Here is a 17,607-nt window from a genome sequence, read left to right as displayed (position 1 = left end):
AGACTGATGACTTTGAGCATCGAACTAAAAACAATGTTCACACACACGACGTGACCGTCTAGAGCATCGGGTCTTCACAATTCAGCTCAAGGAGCCGTCTCATCTAATCTAAACTAATATATATATATATATATATATATATATATATATATATATATATATATATATATATATATATATATATATGTTGCGGCCAATCGCCTCGTCGCCCGATCGCCGGGAAGCGTGCACCTGCAAAAGGAAGTCCGCACTGACCGGAGGCGGCTCCGGCGGGGACCCTCCGACGGTCAAGTCAGAGAGGTGACTGGGCAACAGTAAAATGCAGACAGAGAGCTCTGAGAGGGAGAGAGAGAGAAAGAGGAGCGAGCCTGCATATGTGGGAGAGAAGGGCGGATCGACCCTTTGCACTGTTGCCTTCCCCGGTATATATAGTGGAGCACGGTATGGCGCCGTCATTAATGGCGCGGACAAGTGAGGAACTGTCAACTCACTGTAGACTGTCAGAGCCGCCGTGGAAATGTCATGTCGCCGTGTGGCCGTCTAGTCACCAGGGTTGACCTCGCTCTCGGCGGGACAATGCCCCTGGGGAACTGTGCCGCATGTCCGTGTCAGAGCTGACAAGGTCTGGCGGCTGTACGGCGATGGGAGGAGACGGCCGACCCTTGGTCGGTGGCCAGCAGAGTGGCGTCGGGCTCCTCCGTCAGTCGGCGAGTTTCATGTGAGTCGGCCTCTGGGTCTGGTCGGTCGGGAAGGATACGCCCGACATACCTCCAGTCGGCGATTGGGCCATTGAAAAGCCGTCGGTAGCGTCCGTTGGTCGGTCACACCCGGCTTTCAGTCGGAGACGGTCGGTCGGGTCGCCAGCCGGTCGGAGGCCCCCCGATAGTCGGGCGGTCGGTCGGTGGGTTTCCCCCAACAGTTGCCCCCCTCCACTCCTAAGTCGGGTGATGAGCTGGCGACTAGGAGTGGATTTGTCGTGCGCGAGGATCCGACCGTACCGCCGACTGATACGGTGTCCGGCGCCCTGTACATATCGAGAGGTTTACTGGCGCCCGACATCCAGTCGGCGCCAGGCGTCTCGTCCCATCAGCATCAGGTGTCGGTCGGCGCCGGACGTCCGCCGTGCCGGATGTCCGGCTGGTGTCAGCGATAAAACCGGTGCCAGGTGTCATGTCCCATCGGGAAGTGGAACCGTCGTGTCCCATCGGGAAGTGGAACCGTCGTGTCTCATCGGGAAGTGGAACCGTCGCGTACCGTCGCGACACGTGGCGCGTGGCCATCGGTTCGCGTTCGGTGGAGCGGATGGAGGCGACGTGGCGCAATCTGAAGGGGGGTGCGTCGAACCGTCGGACCGTTTGACGGCCCTGATGACGCCACGCGGCGAAATCTGGGGAGTCTTTGCTGTGCGTGCCTTCATCTCGACCGTTGGGGAGCACTATATATACAAAGTTACCCCCACATGGTTTTTTACCCCTCTCATTTTTACAGTCGAGACTCTGCCCGCTTGAGCCTCCGCTCCAGGTACCTCTCCGCTCTGTCTCCCCTTTGCGACTCTTTCCTTCCAAGGGCTAGAGTAGCCTTCCTCTTTCTTTTTCCTTTCTTCCTTGCCATTTCTTTGAGCTCATGGCTAGGACGTCCCCACGAGGTAGTCGGTCGGGAGAGCCGACCGAAGACACTCGGTCGTCCCCGGAGGTGGAGGCTTCTTCACTTTCGGGACTGAACGTCGATCGGCTCCGGGAGCAGTACTGCGTCCCGGAGCAGATTCGGCTGTTCGCTCCTGGCGTCGATGGTCGGGTTAATAGCCCGCCCGAGGGTCAGGTGGCCTTCTATCTGGAGGATCTCCGGGCCGGCCTTCGATTCCCGATTCGGAGTTCGTCCGGAACGTTCTGGACTATTACGGGTTATGCCCGGCACAACTTGCGCCGAACTCGGTTCGGCTGATAGTCAGCTTCGCCCTCCTGTGTCGGCTTTTGCCGACCGAACCTCGGATCTCTCTTTTCCGAGTCTTCTTTGTCCTCCGCCCTCACCCTAAAGCCCGAGGGTGGTGGTATTTCATTCCTCGGAAAGGGCTCTCTTTCATTACTGGTCTTCCAACATCCATTCACGGATGGAAGAACCAGTTCTTCTTCACGTCGTCCTCTGCCCCTTGGGGGTTTTCGGTCCGTTGGGGGAACCCCCGAACCGATCCAAATGAGAACAGTCGGGTGGAGGTCGACGATCGGGAGGACTTCCATCGGCTAAAGGATATCTCGGTGCCGAAGCAGAGCGAGCTCGTCACCGAGCAGGCCTTGTACGACGCCGGCCTTAGCCCGGTCCCCCGTTTAGGTCGGTTTGCATTCTCCCGACGTCTTCATTTTCTTTTCTGTCTTCTTCTTTAGCTCTAACCTTTCGTCGTCTTTTTCAGATATGCCGCCGAGGACGCGACTGTCGGCAGCCGACATACGTCAGCACGCCGTGAGGAAGAGGCCGGCGGCCGGTGCCGGACCGTCACAGCCTCCCAAGAGGCCCCGCGTGGTTCCGCCGAGCGAGCCACTCGGGTCGGAGGCGGAGCCGGTGATCGCACTGTTGGTGCCGACAGTGCTTGTTGATGTCCCGTCCGAGGGACCGTCAGTCGGGGTTGCTGCTTCGCCCGACCGTCGAGCGGCCGACTCTGCCGGGGGCACGCCGACCGCCCAGCGGATTCCGGAGGTTCGGGAGGAAGTCCGCGAACCTGGGCTGCCGACGCATGCCACCGCCGCGCCGTCTGCCGAGACTCGGTCGGGCTCAAGCTTGCCGTCTATCTCCGACGTCAGGGCCTGGACGGCAAGCCGAGGTAAGGCCCCAATGGCGTCGGGTGACGAAGGTCGATCGGCGGGTGGGTCGGCCGACTTTCCGCTTCCCGAGGGTGCGTCGGGCCTGGCCAACCACAACTTGGCCAGGAGACTATGCCAAGCACTCCTCCTCCCCGCCGACATCGAAGCGATGAAGAACCAGCATGTTTCCGACATGCTGTCGTCCTTCTATCCGATGATGATCCGGGTAAGCTCCCTTTCCCTCTGCTTTTAATCGTAGCATCGCAAGTCCGGCTTACTAACAGTCGGCTCTTTTTTGTGCAGCTGGTCTTCAACATATCCGAGCTGGAGGCCGGATATCGGAAGTTTGGGGACATGCGCGCGGCCTGGAGAGATAAGGTCGCGGGCCTCGAAGCCGAGAAGGCCATCCTTCTCGACCAATTTCAACAGTCGGTCGACCGGGAGAACCGACTCGAGGGGGAGGTCTCCCGATTTTCGGAGGAGATCTCCGGACTCAAGGAGGCCAAGGCGTCGCTGGAGTCGGAGCTCAAATCGGCGAAGGATGATGCGGCCAAGAAGTCCCGGACCATCCGTCGGCTCCGACATGAGCGAGACAGCGTCGGCAAAGAGTTGGAGGGCGAGCGCGAGCAACTTCGGGCGAGTCTCGAGAACCTCGCCAAGGCTGAAGAGGGTCATGCCGCCGCTCAGGCCGACGCAGACGTTGCCAAAGCCGAATCAGAGTCGGCGAAGTTGGCTTTGGGTCGGGCGGTCGAGGTCTTCCGGGACTCAGAGGAGTACCGCGAAGAGCTCCTCGAGAGCGGCTACCTCTCATACCAAGTCGGGTACGAGGACGCCCGGGAAGCCGTTCGGAGCTTGTACCCCGAACTTGACCTCAGCAACGTGGTTCTGCCAGGGTCGGAGGCCCCAGCTGCGGAGGAGACGGCCGGACCAGCGTCGGATGGTCTCTCCACTAGGGCGGAAGCTGAAGGCGTCGCAGAGCCGGTTGCCGAAGACCAGTCGGCTCCGATGGCTGAAGTCGGAGCAGATCTTCCGACCAACTCGCATCGTCGTCCAGTGGAGGACGTCGACTCCGATAATTAGTCGGTTTTATTTTGTCTTCTGTTTTGCTTTGGATTGTAATCGGGCTCCGGCCTTTACCTTGTAGACTTTCCTTTGTTTATGGAAAAAATTTCTTTAAGTCTTGAATGAATTCTTCTTTTGCCTTTTCCCCCTGTTTGCAATGCCAAACACGTCTGCAATGTCGAACGTTAGTCGCTGACTTAGTCAAGTCACCAACTCGCATAAGTCGGTAGGGCTTCAGCAACTTGTTCAGCTCCGAGGGTAAAATGTGTCCCGACTTTAGGTCGGGTTCCGACAGTCGAAGTCGGCATCCGGCGCATTGTCGGGGAGACGATAGTAAGTCGGGTCCCCATACCCCTGCGTCGGGTTCGATGTTTTCCGACGTCCGGTGGTAAGCCGAATGTCGTTCAGCCGGCCGTTGGTCGGTTGGCAAGTCGTAGATGCGACAAAGGTCGCGTCGTGTGATGGACGGTGGCAAGCCGAACATCCCTCGACCGGCCGTAGCTCGGTCGGAAGTCGCGACAATAGTCGCGTGGGCTTTTTGCCTTTCTTCGGTCGGGGCCCGATCGGCCTGTCGGCCGATGGATTCTGCCCGAAAATTCGACCGTAGAGGGAGCATGAACTCCCGTTCATAAGAGTCCGTCGGCCCTTTGTGGAGGTCCGACAAGTCGTCGAAGGAGTATTGACTCCCGTCGTTGTAGATGCATCGGTCCGTGTAAGGGGCCGATGTGTCGTCGGTGCCAGATCCGCGTCGGCGCGTCGGGGCTGAGCGCCGACCGGTAGTGGAAGAGTTAGAACTCCAATTTTCAAACTAGACATGTATTCCGACAATTGAATTACAGAATTCACTGGCAATACAGCTTCAAGTTGTCGGCGTTCCAAGTCCGGGGAATGGTTTTTCCCTCAAGGGTTTCCAGCCGATAGGCTCTCGGCCCGAAGGTGTCAGCAACCCTGTAGGGTCCTTCCCAGTTAGGAGCCAACTTCCCTTGGTCCAAGGGCTTCGACACCTCCGCCTTCCTCAAGACTAGGTCGCCAGGCCTGAAGAGCTTTGGCCTGACCTTGGCGTTGTAGTACCGGGCGACCCTCTGTCGGTATGAGGCCATTCGGATCTGAGCCTCATTTCGCAGCTCGGGGAGAAGGTCTAGGTCGGCCCTCCGACTTTCGGAGTTGTCCGGCTCGTGGTACCGCTCGACCCTTGAAGACGGCAGGCCAATCTCGAGCGGGATCACAGCTTCTGTCCCGTAGGCCAAACTGAACGGCGACTCTCCGGTCGGGACACGGGGGGTCGTTCGGTAAGCCCATAGGACGGAGCCCAGCTCGTCGACCCAGAGACCTTTGGCTTCGTTCAGTCGGGTCTTAAGTCCATGGAGCAAGGTTCGGTTCGTCACCTCAACCTCACCGTTGGACTGTGGGTGCCCGACTGAAGTTAGTCGATGACGGATGTGGAACCTGGCGCAGAAGTCCTTGAAATCTCGGTTGTCGAATTGCCGTCCGTTGTCGGTGATGATGGTGTGCGGCAATCCGAACCTGAAGATGATGGACTTTTGGACGAAGTCCTCCATCTTCCGCTCGGTGATCTGCGCCAAGGGCTCGGCCTCGACCCACTTCGTGAAGTAGTCGATGGCGACAACGATGAACTTCCTTTGGCCCGACGCCGGTGGGAAGGGGCCGAGAATATCGACTCCCCACTGAGCGAAGGGCCATGGAGCGACAATGGGAGTGATTTGGCCGGCCGGTTGGTGCTGAATATTGGCATACTTCTGACATGGCTCGCACCTTCGGACCAACTCTGCCGCATCCTTCCTCATGGTCGGCCAGTAGTAGCCCTGTCGTAGGACCTTGAAGGCTAAGGACTTGCCCCCCAAGTGATTCCCATAAATTCCTTCGTGAACCTCTCGGAGGGCGTAGTCAGCGTCGGTCGGACCCAAGCACCTGAGCAGAGGGAGGGAGAATGACCTCTTGTAGAGTCGGCCGTCCACGATCACATATTGTGACGCCGACCATCGGAGTCGCTTGGCATCCGCGGGATCTTCGGGGCTGGTCCCCTCGGACAGGTACCGGACGATCGGGTCCATCCAACTGGGTTCAGACGTCAGCTGCTGCACTTCCTCGACCCGATCGATGCTCGGCTGCTGGAGGTTTTCAACAAACGTCCGACCCAAAGAATCATAGGCCGACGTTGCCAATCTGGAGAGAGCGTCGGCACGGACGTTCTCCATCCTGGGGATGTGGGAGATCTCGAAATGCTCGAGGCGAGCCACGAGATCCTTTACCTTCCGAAGATACTTGATCATGGTCGGATCTCGCACCTCGAAGTCGCCCTTGACCTGCCCCACGATCAGCTGAGAGTCGGAGAATGCCCGGAGGCTGTCGACGCCCAGTTCCTTCGCCATCCTCAAGCCCGCGAGGAGTGCCTCGTATTCGGCTTGATTGTTGGAGGCCTTGAAGTCGAACCGGAGGGCGCACTCGATGACTACCCCATCCGAATTCGTGAGCAGGAGCCCGGCCCCGCTTCCCTGAGCGTTGGAGGCTCCGTCGATGTGAAGTACCCAGGTGGAGACCGAGTCTGGCTCAGAGACCGAACCATGTCCAGGGCCTTCAGCTCCCGACCTTCGGTCGGTCGTCGGGCATTCAGCGATGAAGTCGGCCAAGACCTGAGCCTTCAAGGCAGGCCTCGGTCGGTACTGGATGTCGAACTCGCTAAGCTTCATTGCCCACTTAGCGAGTCGTCCGGATGTGTCGGGTCGGCGCAGTACGGCCCTCAGGGGCTGGTCGGTGAGTACCACGATGGCGTGGGCCTGGAAGTATGGTCGGAGCCGTTGCGCGGAGACGGTCAGGGCGAAAACCATCTTTTTCGTCTCCGAGTATCTGGCTTCGGCACCGTGGAGCACTTTGCTGATGTAGTAGATGGGCTGATGGGTTCGGCACTCGTTTTCCCGAACGAGCACCGAACTGATCGCCTCAGAAGATGTGGCCAAGTAGAGATACAAGGTCTCCCCGACCTGCGGCTTTACGAGCAGCGGCGGAGAAGCCAGGTACTTTTTCAGGTCTTCAAAGGCCTGTTCGCACTCATCCGACCAAGAGAAACCATTCGCCTGGCGCAAGGTTTTGAAGAACGGGAGGCACCTTTCAGCTGATCGGGAAATGAATCGGCTAAGAGCGACGATTCTCCCGTTCAGTTGTTGGACCTCCTTCTTGGTGTTCGGATGACGCATGCCGAGGATCGCCTTTATCTTCTCAGGGTTGGCCTCGATCCCTCTCTGAGAAACGAGGAATCCGAGGAACTTCCCCGAGGTCACCCCGAAGGCGCATTTGGTCGGATTGAGCTTCATTCGGTGTCGTCGAAGGGTGCGGAAGGTCTCCTCGAGATCCTGAACATGGTCCGGGATCTGCGTGCTCTTCACCAGCATGTCGTCCACATACACTTCCATGTTGCGGCCGATTTGGTCTTTGAAGACCTTATTGACGAGTCGCTGGTAGGTGGCACCGGCGTTCTTCAATCCGAAGGGCATCACCCTGTAGCAGTAGAGGCCCTTGGGAGTCACGAACGCGGTGTGCTCCTCGTCTTCAGGCGCCATCCGGATCTGATTGTACCCGGCGAAGGCGTCCATGAAGCTGAGCAGCCGAAATCCGGACGTCGCATCCACCAGCTGGTCGATCTTTGGGAGTGGGAAGCTATCCTTCGGGCATGCTCGGTTGAGGTCGGTGTAGTCGATGCAGATCCTCCACTTCCCGTTGGCTTTCTTGACCATGACGACATTGGCGAGCCAATCGGGATACGTGGATTCCCGAATGAAGCCCGCTTCGAGCAGCTTGTCCACTTCTTCGTCAATGGCCTTCTGCCTTTCTGGGGCGAAGGACCTTTTCTTCTGCCTCACCGGTTTCATCGTCGGATCGATGTTGAGTCGGTGAGTCATTGTTTCCGGAGGGATGCCCGACATATCTGCTGCCGACCATGCGAATATGTCGGCGTTAGCCGTCAGGAGCTCCGCCAGTCGGTGGCGTTCGGCGTCGGGCAATTGGGACCCGATCCAAACTTTTCTGTCGGGATTTTCTCCTATCGGGATCGCCTCGAGCTGCTCGGCCGGCGAACCCCGCTCTTCCTCCTCCCGTTGATCCAGTTTGTCGATTGTCAGGGGATCCTTTGTCTCGTCGCTTTGGGCGGAGATTTGGAAGCATCGTCGGGCGAGCTGTTGATCTCCGTGCATCTCTCCGACCCCATTTTTGGTCGGGAATCGAACAAGGAGATGGTACGTCGAGACGACCGCCCTGAGGGCGTTCAATCCGGGTCGCCCGAGTATGGCGTTGTAGGCCGAAGGAACTTGGACGACCGCGAAAATGAGGGAGACTGTGCTTTGCCGTGGTTCGGTACCGACCGTCACGGGCAGGGTGATTTCTCCTTCTGTCGTGACGGTGTCTCCGGCAAAGCCGATCAAGGGCGTGGAGACCTCACTAAGTCGATCAGTCGGTAGTCGCATTCGGGAGAAGGTCGAGTAAAACAAAACATTCATCGAACTTCCATTATCAACAAAAATTCTTTTACATCATAATTGGCTATTGTCGCCGACACAACAACAGCGTCGTCGTGGGGAGTCTGGATGCCCCGAACGTCGTCTTCCGAGAAGGTAATCACGTCGTCCGGGCGCGGCCTTTTCGTCGGCTCCCCCCTGTAGACGTCCCCGATCCCAGCCGCTTGGAGATCATATTGATGACTCCAGCCGTCGGCTGGTTAGTCGGCGCCTCTTCAGTCGGCTGGGGGCGTCGATCGGCAGTCGGTCGGGTCGGCGGACCCTTTCGAAACTTGCCGAGATACCCTCGGCGGATGAGATTTTCGATCTCGTCCTTCAACTGGATGCATCGCTCGATGTCGTGGCCGTGGCTCCGATGGAACCGGCAGTACTTCCGATGGTCGAGGCCCTTTGCCTTCAGAGGCGGAGGCCGTCGCAGGTATTCTTTCCCTTCGATCTCCATCAAGATCTGCGCACGAGGAGCGGAGAGAGGAGTGTAGGAGTCATACCTGGGACGCACCGACCTCGGAGTCTGTCGGCGGGGTGATTTTTGGATCTGTCGAGGTGGAGAAAGCCGACTACCGGCCGTGGGCCTGCTTGGTTCGGCGGGCTCCCGACCTTTTCTTCGCTTCTCCTTCGGACCCCTGGGCTCGACCAGGCGTCGATCGGACGCTCCTTCGTCCGCGCGCATATACTTGTATGCGCGCTCCAGTAGCTCGGCGTACGTTCGGGGGAGGGTCTTGTCCAGAGAATAAGTAAATCGGGAAGACCTCAGGCCCCGCTTCATGGCTGAAATCGCCATGTCTTCGTTGAGGTCCCGGACCTCGAGCGTGGCCGCGTTGAATCGCGCCACGAAGTGTCGGAGCGTCTCGTTTTCCCCCTGCTTGAGGAGAAAAGGCTATCCGACGTTCGCGGCGGCTTTCGGCTGGTGCTGAAATGGGCCACGAACGAGTGCTCGAGCTGCGCGAAGGAATGGATGCTGCCCGATCGAAGACCGGAGTACCAAGCCCTGACAGCCTTGCGAAGTGTGGCGGGGAAGCCGATGCAAAAAAGAGCGTCGGTTGCCCCTTGGATCGTCATGAGAGCTTTATAGCTCTCGAGGTGGTCGACCGGGTCGGTAGAGCCATCGTATGGCTCCACGTTCGGCATTTTGAACCGACTGGGAATCGGCTCATCGAGGACCAGTCGAGAGAGAGGCTGGGCGGTCTGGAAGTCGACGTCGTTCGAAGACTTCTGGCCGTCCATCTGCAGTTGGGCGAGTCGGCGGTCGATCTCCTCGAACCGTCGCTCGTAGTCGTCCGCTCGTCGATGCTGGGAGACCCCGGGAGTGGAGCCTCCGGAAGACTCTGAAGGAGAGGCCGACGGTGTGCGCGGCCGCTTTTCCTTCCTCGCCCGTTCCAACGGGGAAGGAGAGGGCCGCTGAGACCGTCGGTCGTCGCGCCGTGGTCGCCCCTCCTCCTCTCCGTGGGAGCGCTGTTGAGAGCGCTCGCTTGGAGGCGACAGGGGTCGGCGCGGCCGTCGGCGGCTGCTCCTGGAAGGCATAGGTCGGGCCGCCGGTTGTTGCTGGAGGCTTTTGACTGCGTCGGTCAGTACGGTCATCTGCCGTACGATGGCCGCAATCTGGGCCTCCGTGGTCACTGCAGGGCGCGGAGAGCTAGGCTCCGCCGCCGGTGGGGGCGGGGAGGCTTCTTCCCGACGGGAAGAACGCCTTGCCGACCCAGTGACTCTCGATCGTTGAGCTCTTGTCTTTGTCATGCTGACCCCTACCTGGCGTGCCAATCTGTTGCGGCCAATCGCCTCGTCGCCCGATCGCCGGGAAGCGTGCACCTGCAAAAGGAAGTCCGCACTGACCGGAGGCGGCTCCGCGGGACCCTCCGACGGTCAAGTCAGAGAGGTGACTGGGCAACAGTAAAATGCAGACAGAGAGCTCTGAGAGGGAGAGAGAGAGAAAGAGGAGCGAGCCTGCATATGTGGGAGAGAAGGGCGGATCGACCCTTTGCACTTTGCCTTCCCCGGTATATATAGTGGAGCACGGTATGGCGCCGTCATTAATGGCGCGGACAAGTGAGGAACTGTCAACTCACTGTAGACTGTCAGAGCCGCCGTGGAAATTCATGTCGCCGTGTGGCCGTCTAGTCACCAGGGTTGACCTCGCTCTCGGCGGGACAATGTCCCTGGGGAACTGTGCCGCATGTCCGTGTCAGAGCTGACAAGGTCTGGCGGCTGTACGGCGATGGGAGGAGACGGCCGACCCTTGGTCGGTGGCCAGCAGAGTGGCGTCGGGCTCCTCCGTCAGTCGGCGAGTTTCATGTGAGTCGGCCTCTGGGTCTGGTCGGTCGGGAAGGATACGCCGACATACCTCCAGTCGGCGATTGGGCCATTGAAAAGCCGTCGGTAGCGTCCGTTGGTCGGTCACACCCGGCTTTCAGTCGGAGACGGTCGGTCGGGTCGCCAGCCGGTTGGAGGCCCCCCGATAGTCGGGCGGTCGGTCGGTGGGTTTCCCCCAACAATATATATATATATATATATATATATATATATATATATATATATATATATATATATATATATATATATATATATATATATATATATATATATATATATTTTAAAGGGAGGCACTATCAATGCAATGCTTCGTCCACCACGTGTTGTTAATATACATGCCTTCAATTGCCACGTGTTCAAAGGAAGCATTTTTATTTTTTGTTTCGCTTCGCCCCCCATTCTTCCCATAGGATGGCCCCGATCCCACCAGACAGAGATGGAGATGGGGTTCGAAATCGGTGCACTTGTATAAATTAAAAAACCAAAGCAAGTGGCAATGAAGTCTTCCGAAAGAGTAAGATGTTAGGGATCGGAGCTGTATCTCTCGTGCGAAAGCAGGATTCGACTTGGTGCAGACTGGCTGGCTGGAGGAGATTTTTAATTTAATCCAGCTAGGTGGCGTCATCCACTCAGATTTGCACTGAATTCTCTTTGGCAAAGGCACATGGGATCGGTCATCCGAGGCGATGTCAACTACTCGGCATCTTTTGGTTTGTATCGGCATGCTTGTGAATTCCTAATGACTTCGACCATCGAACCAAAGTGGTTGGTCGCCTGCGATTGCGAACGTCAAGACTGCAGGGTCCTTAACGCCATCCCTCATCCTCGAGAAATTATTACATGCACCAGGTGCAAGTGAACCGGACAAATTCTGGAGCATATGCACGGTGGATAGCACGCAATCGGAAATTGGTGAAATCCCGAACTCTATGCACGGTGGATAGCAAGCGATAGGGAATTGGTCACATACACGGGGTTGCGTGGCGTGTAATCCGCCGTGCGAATTGACGCCTCATCCTGGCTAGAAAAAGCATGCAGCACGTGACAGGAAAAGTGCGGGAGAAAACTGGGTACCGGAAAGAGAGACAAGTAATAATGCTGCGGGTCGACTGAGAGAGGAGAATAGGAGAAAAAAAAAAAAAAAAGGGAATAATAATGATAATAATAAAAAGAACGAAACGCGTGAATAAGAAGAAGATATAGTCTTCAGGATGCTTCCGTGAAGCTCATCGGCTAATCCTTATAAAATTTTAAAAAAAAAAAACTCATTGGCTAATCGAAGTCACGGTGACTTCTACTAGGTCAGCTCTCCGGCTTCTCCCCTGCTGTAATAGGTAAAGATGAGAAGGCCGCCATCCAGTCTATCAAAAAGAGAGGGTGGCTAGATTAAAGGTGAGGAAAAAAGAGGGCAGATTCATGGAATCCAACGGAAGAGAGCCCAGTATCACAGAGGGAGGGGGGAAAAAAGAAGAGTAAAAGAAATGAGGGGAAGAAAAAAAAAAAGAAAGAAAAGAAACGTGTGAAGTCATGGTGATTTGTGTCAGGTCAACTCTCTCCCTTCCCCCATTCTATAATGATTAAAGATGAGAAGGCAAGGGTGGGAAATAGAAAGGCCTGATTAAAGGTGAGGAAAAAGGAGGGCAGATTCATGGAGTCCAGAAGAAGAGAGTCCACTATCAGACGAACTATAGGAGGAGAGAAAGGAATGACCAATATTGGTGAACTGGTGCTCATGTGCCAGCCCCTAGTGATGCTGTTCACGACCGCTGCAGAGGAGCTGCCGGCCTGCCAACGGGTGTGCGGTGACGTTGAGATCCCCTACCCTTTCGGCATCGGCCCCCCTCACTGTTCAAGGGAAGGCTTCAATCTCACATGCAACAAGACCGAGGATGGCCGCGGCTACAAGCCTTTTGTCTTCAACGTCGAGGTCATCAACATCTCACTGCCCTTAGGCCAAGCTCGCATATACAATGCCATATCCTGGCAATGCAACTACAAAAATTTGAGCTATTTCGACTGGCATCTGAACTTCATAAACACGCCGTACAGGTTGTCCAACACAAGAAACAAGTTCACTGCCATCGGCTGCCAGACCCTGGCCTACATTGGAGATCCTACAAACGTAAACAACCGGTACCAGAGCGGGTGCGTGTCGATGTGTCAAAACAATAAGAGCCTAACCGACGGTTCATGCTCTGGCATGGGCTGCTGCCAGACTTCCATCCCCGCGGGCCTCAGCTACTATAACGTCTCGTTCGATGACAATTTCGACAACTCCGGCGTCCAGAGTTTCAATCCTTGCAGCTTCGCGGTTCTGCTCGAGGAGGACCAGTTCGAGTTCCAGTCGACCTACGTCACTACGCTTGATTTCTACTATAAGAACCGATGGCCGGAGGGGAAAGCACCCGTGGTGCTGGACTGGCGCATAGGAGACGAGACATGCGAGGAAGCCCAACGCAACAAGAAGGCCTATGCTTGTATCAGTAATCATAGCCATTGTGTTGCATCCCCCAATGGCCCTGGGTATCTCTGCAACTGCTCAAGCGGTTACCGGGGAAATCCCTATGTTCTCGGAGCCGATGGATGCCAAGGTCTGTGAGTACTGCTCGCTCTTTCCTTCCCCTTCTCTCTCTCTCTCATGCAGTAGCTTAATATCCTTTCTCAGCAACTGATTACCTGCTCCCACCCCGTGAAATATGGTATGGCAGACATTAACGAGTGCGATGATCCGAGGACATGCTCCGAGTCTGCCACGTGCACGAACACGCCAGGGAATTTTTCCTGTTCATGCCCACCAGGCACACACGGCAACCCTCAAAATGGTGGAACTTGCTACCCAAACAACAAACTTTCCCTGACAGTGAAGCTTGTAATAGGTAATTATTTCCTCTTCTATACCATGAAACAAACAGTAATTGCACCCTCTCTATTCTTCTTCCGCTTTTCATTCTCCTTTTTCTTTTCTGGCCTCTCCTTCCCTCACCCCACCTTCAGGTGCATCTTTTGTATCCTCAATAAAAGATGATTAGATCTTTCAGCCATGAACTTTTCTTAAAAAGAGAAAGAGAGAGGGAATAAAAATGCATAAACGTAGCGCTGTGGCCGCACATCGCGCTCAAAACCGTGGGAGTAGTTTTACCAAAAAAAAAAAAACCGTAGGAGTAGAGGCACGTAATTCAAGATTGGTTTGGTATGATTGAGTCAAACAAACTTGAGAGACTCCATCGCCTGCCCAAGGATCCAAAACTGGCGCCAGGGTGTCGATGCACAAAAATTTCCTCGCGCAGCTCTGCAGTAGATCATTCTGATGTTCATCTGACATAGCTAAGTATCCTGATGGACTGTTGCTTGCGGGTACTAGTAACCTAATATATTGACACGAGTCCATCACTCATCTCCCACACAACTCAAAACTTACTCTCTACACAATCGACCTGCCAGAAGGTAATTGTGCTCCCTTCAGCAGACATCTTGATAATTCCTTAAGTTCGATCTACAGCAAACTAAAAGACTTCTTTATCCAAAATAATTTTCAAATGTTTAGAGATTTCAATATGCAACGAAAGGACTTCTTTAGTGTGGTCGCCATCCAATATGCTGTTTCATTGATCTTTTGTCAGGAATTATAATATATTTGAAATTCGAACCCATTAGATTTTGCAGATTCATTGCCACCAAGTAACCTCACTCATTTTTATCCTAAGTCAAAACTAGGTGGTCTTTTATTTTATTTTATTTTTTTGTGAAAAGCACCACTAAGCATTAATTAGAACTTACCCTCGACATTCTGTATTATAAATTAAAATTAACCTCAATCTGAATTCTCTGTTGCCTTACTTCTGGCCGGCATTGGTTTCTGTGTGGTCTTCTCTGTGGTGTCGACAGGGACGGCTGCTAATAATCCAGATTCACACCACAAAACTCCCACCATGCACCAAATTTTCTGTGCAGCTGTGCGGTAGACCATTCTGATGTTACCATGATGAATGTAAACATCAAACTTTTTTGTAGTTCTATAGTAATATATTCTACCTTATCAATCCATGAAGGTTTCAAGCCACTGTCATTATTTTATAATGACAGTACTTGCATACTGATATGCTGATATGGAAAAAAAAAATCATTACAGCCGAAGGAGTTCATGCATTATCTGTTATCTACCACAAAAATCAAACTCATCTTCTGACCCATCTGCACAGAAAATTATTTTTGCTCGCTTGCTTCAACAGATATCTACGTAAATCAAATATATAGCATATTAAGGTATCTCTTTATGTAATAAATTTAGGTGCTTACTCTGGTTACCAGTCAATCAGTTATTTTGGTTTCTTGCCAGGTAAGAAAAAAAAATCTGGTCACCAAAGTCTTAAAGATCTTCAGGTTCCTGAAAGTATTATGCCACTAAGTATACCATTTCATTTTTTTTATTTTATCCAGTTCACAACTATGTGATAATAAACTTCCTGCAAAAATATGGCTTCATTAGCACTATCCTCGTACCTCTGTTTTCTAGCAGGTTTCCACCTCGCGAAGACAGACTTTCTCAATAGTGCCTACCCCGCCCTAATTGTACTTTAGCTTACCCAGAGGACCAAGGCTTTACCCTTCACAAAACCAAGCAACATCTTTGCTGCCTGAAAAGGTGATTTAAATCTACTTATTCCCTGTAATTTCAATCAGGTACTAATACAATTTTGGCCTTTCCACCACCTGTAATCTCACCATCTCTAGTAATTTTGGACTCCACCTTCTACATTCCATAAGAAAATTTTAAAGTTTGATTATCAGATATTAACATCATAAATAAATGCAAGGGTCCTGTTTCCTTCTATACTAACAGATGCAAATAATCATATCTTGGCAAACATAACTCACATCAAGTCACCAGCAAGCACCTGTGTGGAGAAATTTATATGGCCTCACAAGTCTGAAACATAAATCTTATTCAGCTGTCTGAAATTCAGGCCAATTTTACCCGTTGAGGGGATTGTCAGTGTGATACAAAGTTGAACACTGATAGCTTCATATGAAAGGACCATCATTTCTAGGAACAATTAATTATTTTTATTTTTAGGTCTCTTTATTTAGTATTTTTAACATTCAGTTTTCCACCCTCAATCAATGATTGGTACAACCAGTAACTAAAATTGCTGCATATCTAGGATTTGAATAAATGCACTTATAAAATCAGAAGAATGATGTCTTTTCGATTTTTCAGAACTAGTATTCAAAAACTTGCAAAGAAATCCTATTTTCTACTGATTTAGTTTGACAAGGAACACAAGCTTCTTTGGTACAAATGTCACTTCTAAAATGTTGTAACCATCACAAAATTATTAAAAAGTATTACAACAAAACATTTCATGAATTCATGCTTCTACTTACATCTGATCTATTTATGTAACTTTTTTCCTCCATCTACTTACAATGTCTGCTTGTGTATACGCAGGCATTAGCATCAGCCTAGTCATTCTATTATCCTTTTGCCTTTGCATTTATATGGTCCATGAAAGAAGAATGCTTATGAGGGTTAAAAAGAGATATTTTCAGCAAAATGGAGGTTGGCAATTGCTTCATGAGATCAGGTCAAACCAAGGCCTTGCGTTTAAGATTTTTACAAAAGAAGAATTAGAACAGGCAACAAACAAGTTTGACAAAAGCAGTGTCCTAGGGCATGGAGGCTATGGAACTGTTTATAAAGGAATTTTGACAGATAACCGTACGGTTGCCATAAAAAAATCAAAGATGATTGACGAGAGGCTGAAGAAGGAATTTGGAAAGGAGATGATTATTCTTTCCCAGATCAACCACAAGAATGTGGTTAAGCTCCTGGGATGTTGCTTGGAGGTCGAAGTCCCCATGTTAGTTTATGAATTCGTCTCCAATGGGACTCTATTCCAGTTAATCCACGAAAAGAGCCACAGAGTCCCCATTTCCTTGGATCTGCGTCTAAAGGTTGCTTCAGAGTCGGCAGGGGCACTTGCATATTTACATTCATCAGCTTCCCCTCCAATCATTCATGGAGATGTGAAGCCTTCCAACATACTTTTAGATGACAATTACACAGCAAAGGTGTCTGATTTTGGAGCTTCAATGCTAGTTCCAATGGATGAAACTCAATGTGCTACGTTAGTTCAAGGTACTTGCGGTTACTTAGACCCCGAGGTCCTACAGACATACCATCTAACAGATAAAAGCGATGTTTACAGCTTTGGTGTTGTGCTTCTAGAGCTCCTTACTGGCAAGAAGGCACTTTATTTTGAAGGATCTGAAGATGAGAAAAGCCTAGCATCAACTTTCATATCTGCCATGAAGGAGAATCAACTTCTACAGCTTCTGGACAGTCAAATTAAGAATGAAGAGGACATGGATGTGATTCAAGAAGTTGCTGAGCTTGCAAACCAATGCTTGAATTTTAGGGGACAAGAAAGGCCTTCAATGGATGAAGTGGCAGAAAAGCTAGATAGGTTAAGAAAATTCAAACTGCATCCATGGGTACAGCATCCTGAAGAGATTGAGAGATTGCTTGAGGAATCATTAAACTATCATGAAACAGATACCACCAGGCATTATAGTTTAGAGAAGAAAGCTGCACTGGATATAGAATCTGGAAGGTGATGTTACTGTGTCCTAAAAATTTAAGGCTCCACCAGTAGACTTATATATTAAAGATTTTGGAGAATCCTTTTGCAGGAATAAATGATAGCATGTACTTATGAGAGGGAGAGGGTGAGAGAAATAGGCTCCTTCGCTGCAATTAACCATCATAATCCATGTAATCATGCCAAACCTTCTCCTGCTATGGCATGCGTACCTATGTGATGCACTTGTAATAGTTCAGTGTTTTAAACGTGGCTAGTGGTCATTGTACCTTTTTTATGTTATTTTTCATTTTAAAAAGGCTCATAGAAGAGGTAAAT

At 52.3% G+C, this 17,607-nt stretch overlaps 1 protein-coding gene across 2 annotated transcripts; it reads left to right on the top strand.

Annotated features, from left to right (window-relative positions):
* The first annotated feature begins 12,156 nt into the window (after positions 1–12,156).
* Positions 12,157–17,566, top strand: LOC105054556 (putative wall-associated receptor kinase-like 16). Of its 2 annotated transcripts, XM_073246044.1 has the most exons (4): positions 12,158–13,278; positions 13,396–13,563; positions 16,137–16,826; positions 16,917–17,566. In XM_073246044.1, the coding sequence occupies exons 1-4, from the start codon at positions 12,336–12,338 to the stop codon at positions 17,303–17,305; spliced, it is 2,190 nt and encodes a 729-aa protein (XP_073102145.1). In that variant the 5' UTR covers positions 12,158–12,335; the 3' UTR covers positions 17,306–17,566. The 2 variants fall into 2 exon arrangements, with proteins under 2 accessions (XP_073102144.1, XP_073102145.1); XM_073246043.1 differs by having other exon boundaries at positions 12,157–13,278; positions 16,137–17,566.
* Positions 17,567–17,607: the final 41 nt, after the last annotated feature.

This window comes from Elaeis guineensis, chromosome 11, assembly GCF_000442705.2.
Source record: "Elaeis guineensis isolate ETL-2024a chromosome 11, EG11, whole genome shotgun sequence".
Lineage (NCBI taxonomy): Eukaryota > Viridiplantae > Streptophyta > Magnoliopsida > Arecales > Arecaceae > Elaeis > Elaeis guineensis.
The sequence above is the reverse complement of the archived record's forward strand: the minus strand, read 5'-3'. Positions and strand labels throughout refer to the sequence as shown.

Coding starts and splice junctions, on each gene's coding strand:
- LOC105054556 (XM_073246043.1), top strand. CDS start 12,336: ATGGAGTCCAGAAGAAGAGAGTCCACTATCAGACGAACTATAGGAGGA. Junction 13,279..13,395: donor CGGAGCCGATGGATGCCAAG/GTCTGTGAGTAC, acceptor ATGGTATGGCAG/ACATTAACGAGTGCGATGAT. Junction 13,564..16,136: donor GACAGTGAAGCTTGTAATAG/GTAATTATTTCC, acceptor GTGTATACGCAG/GCATTAGCATCAGCCTAGTC.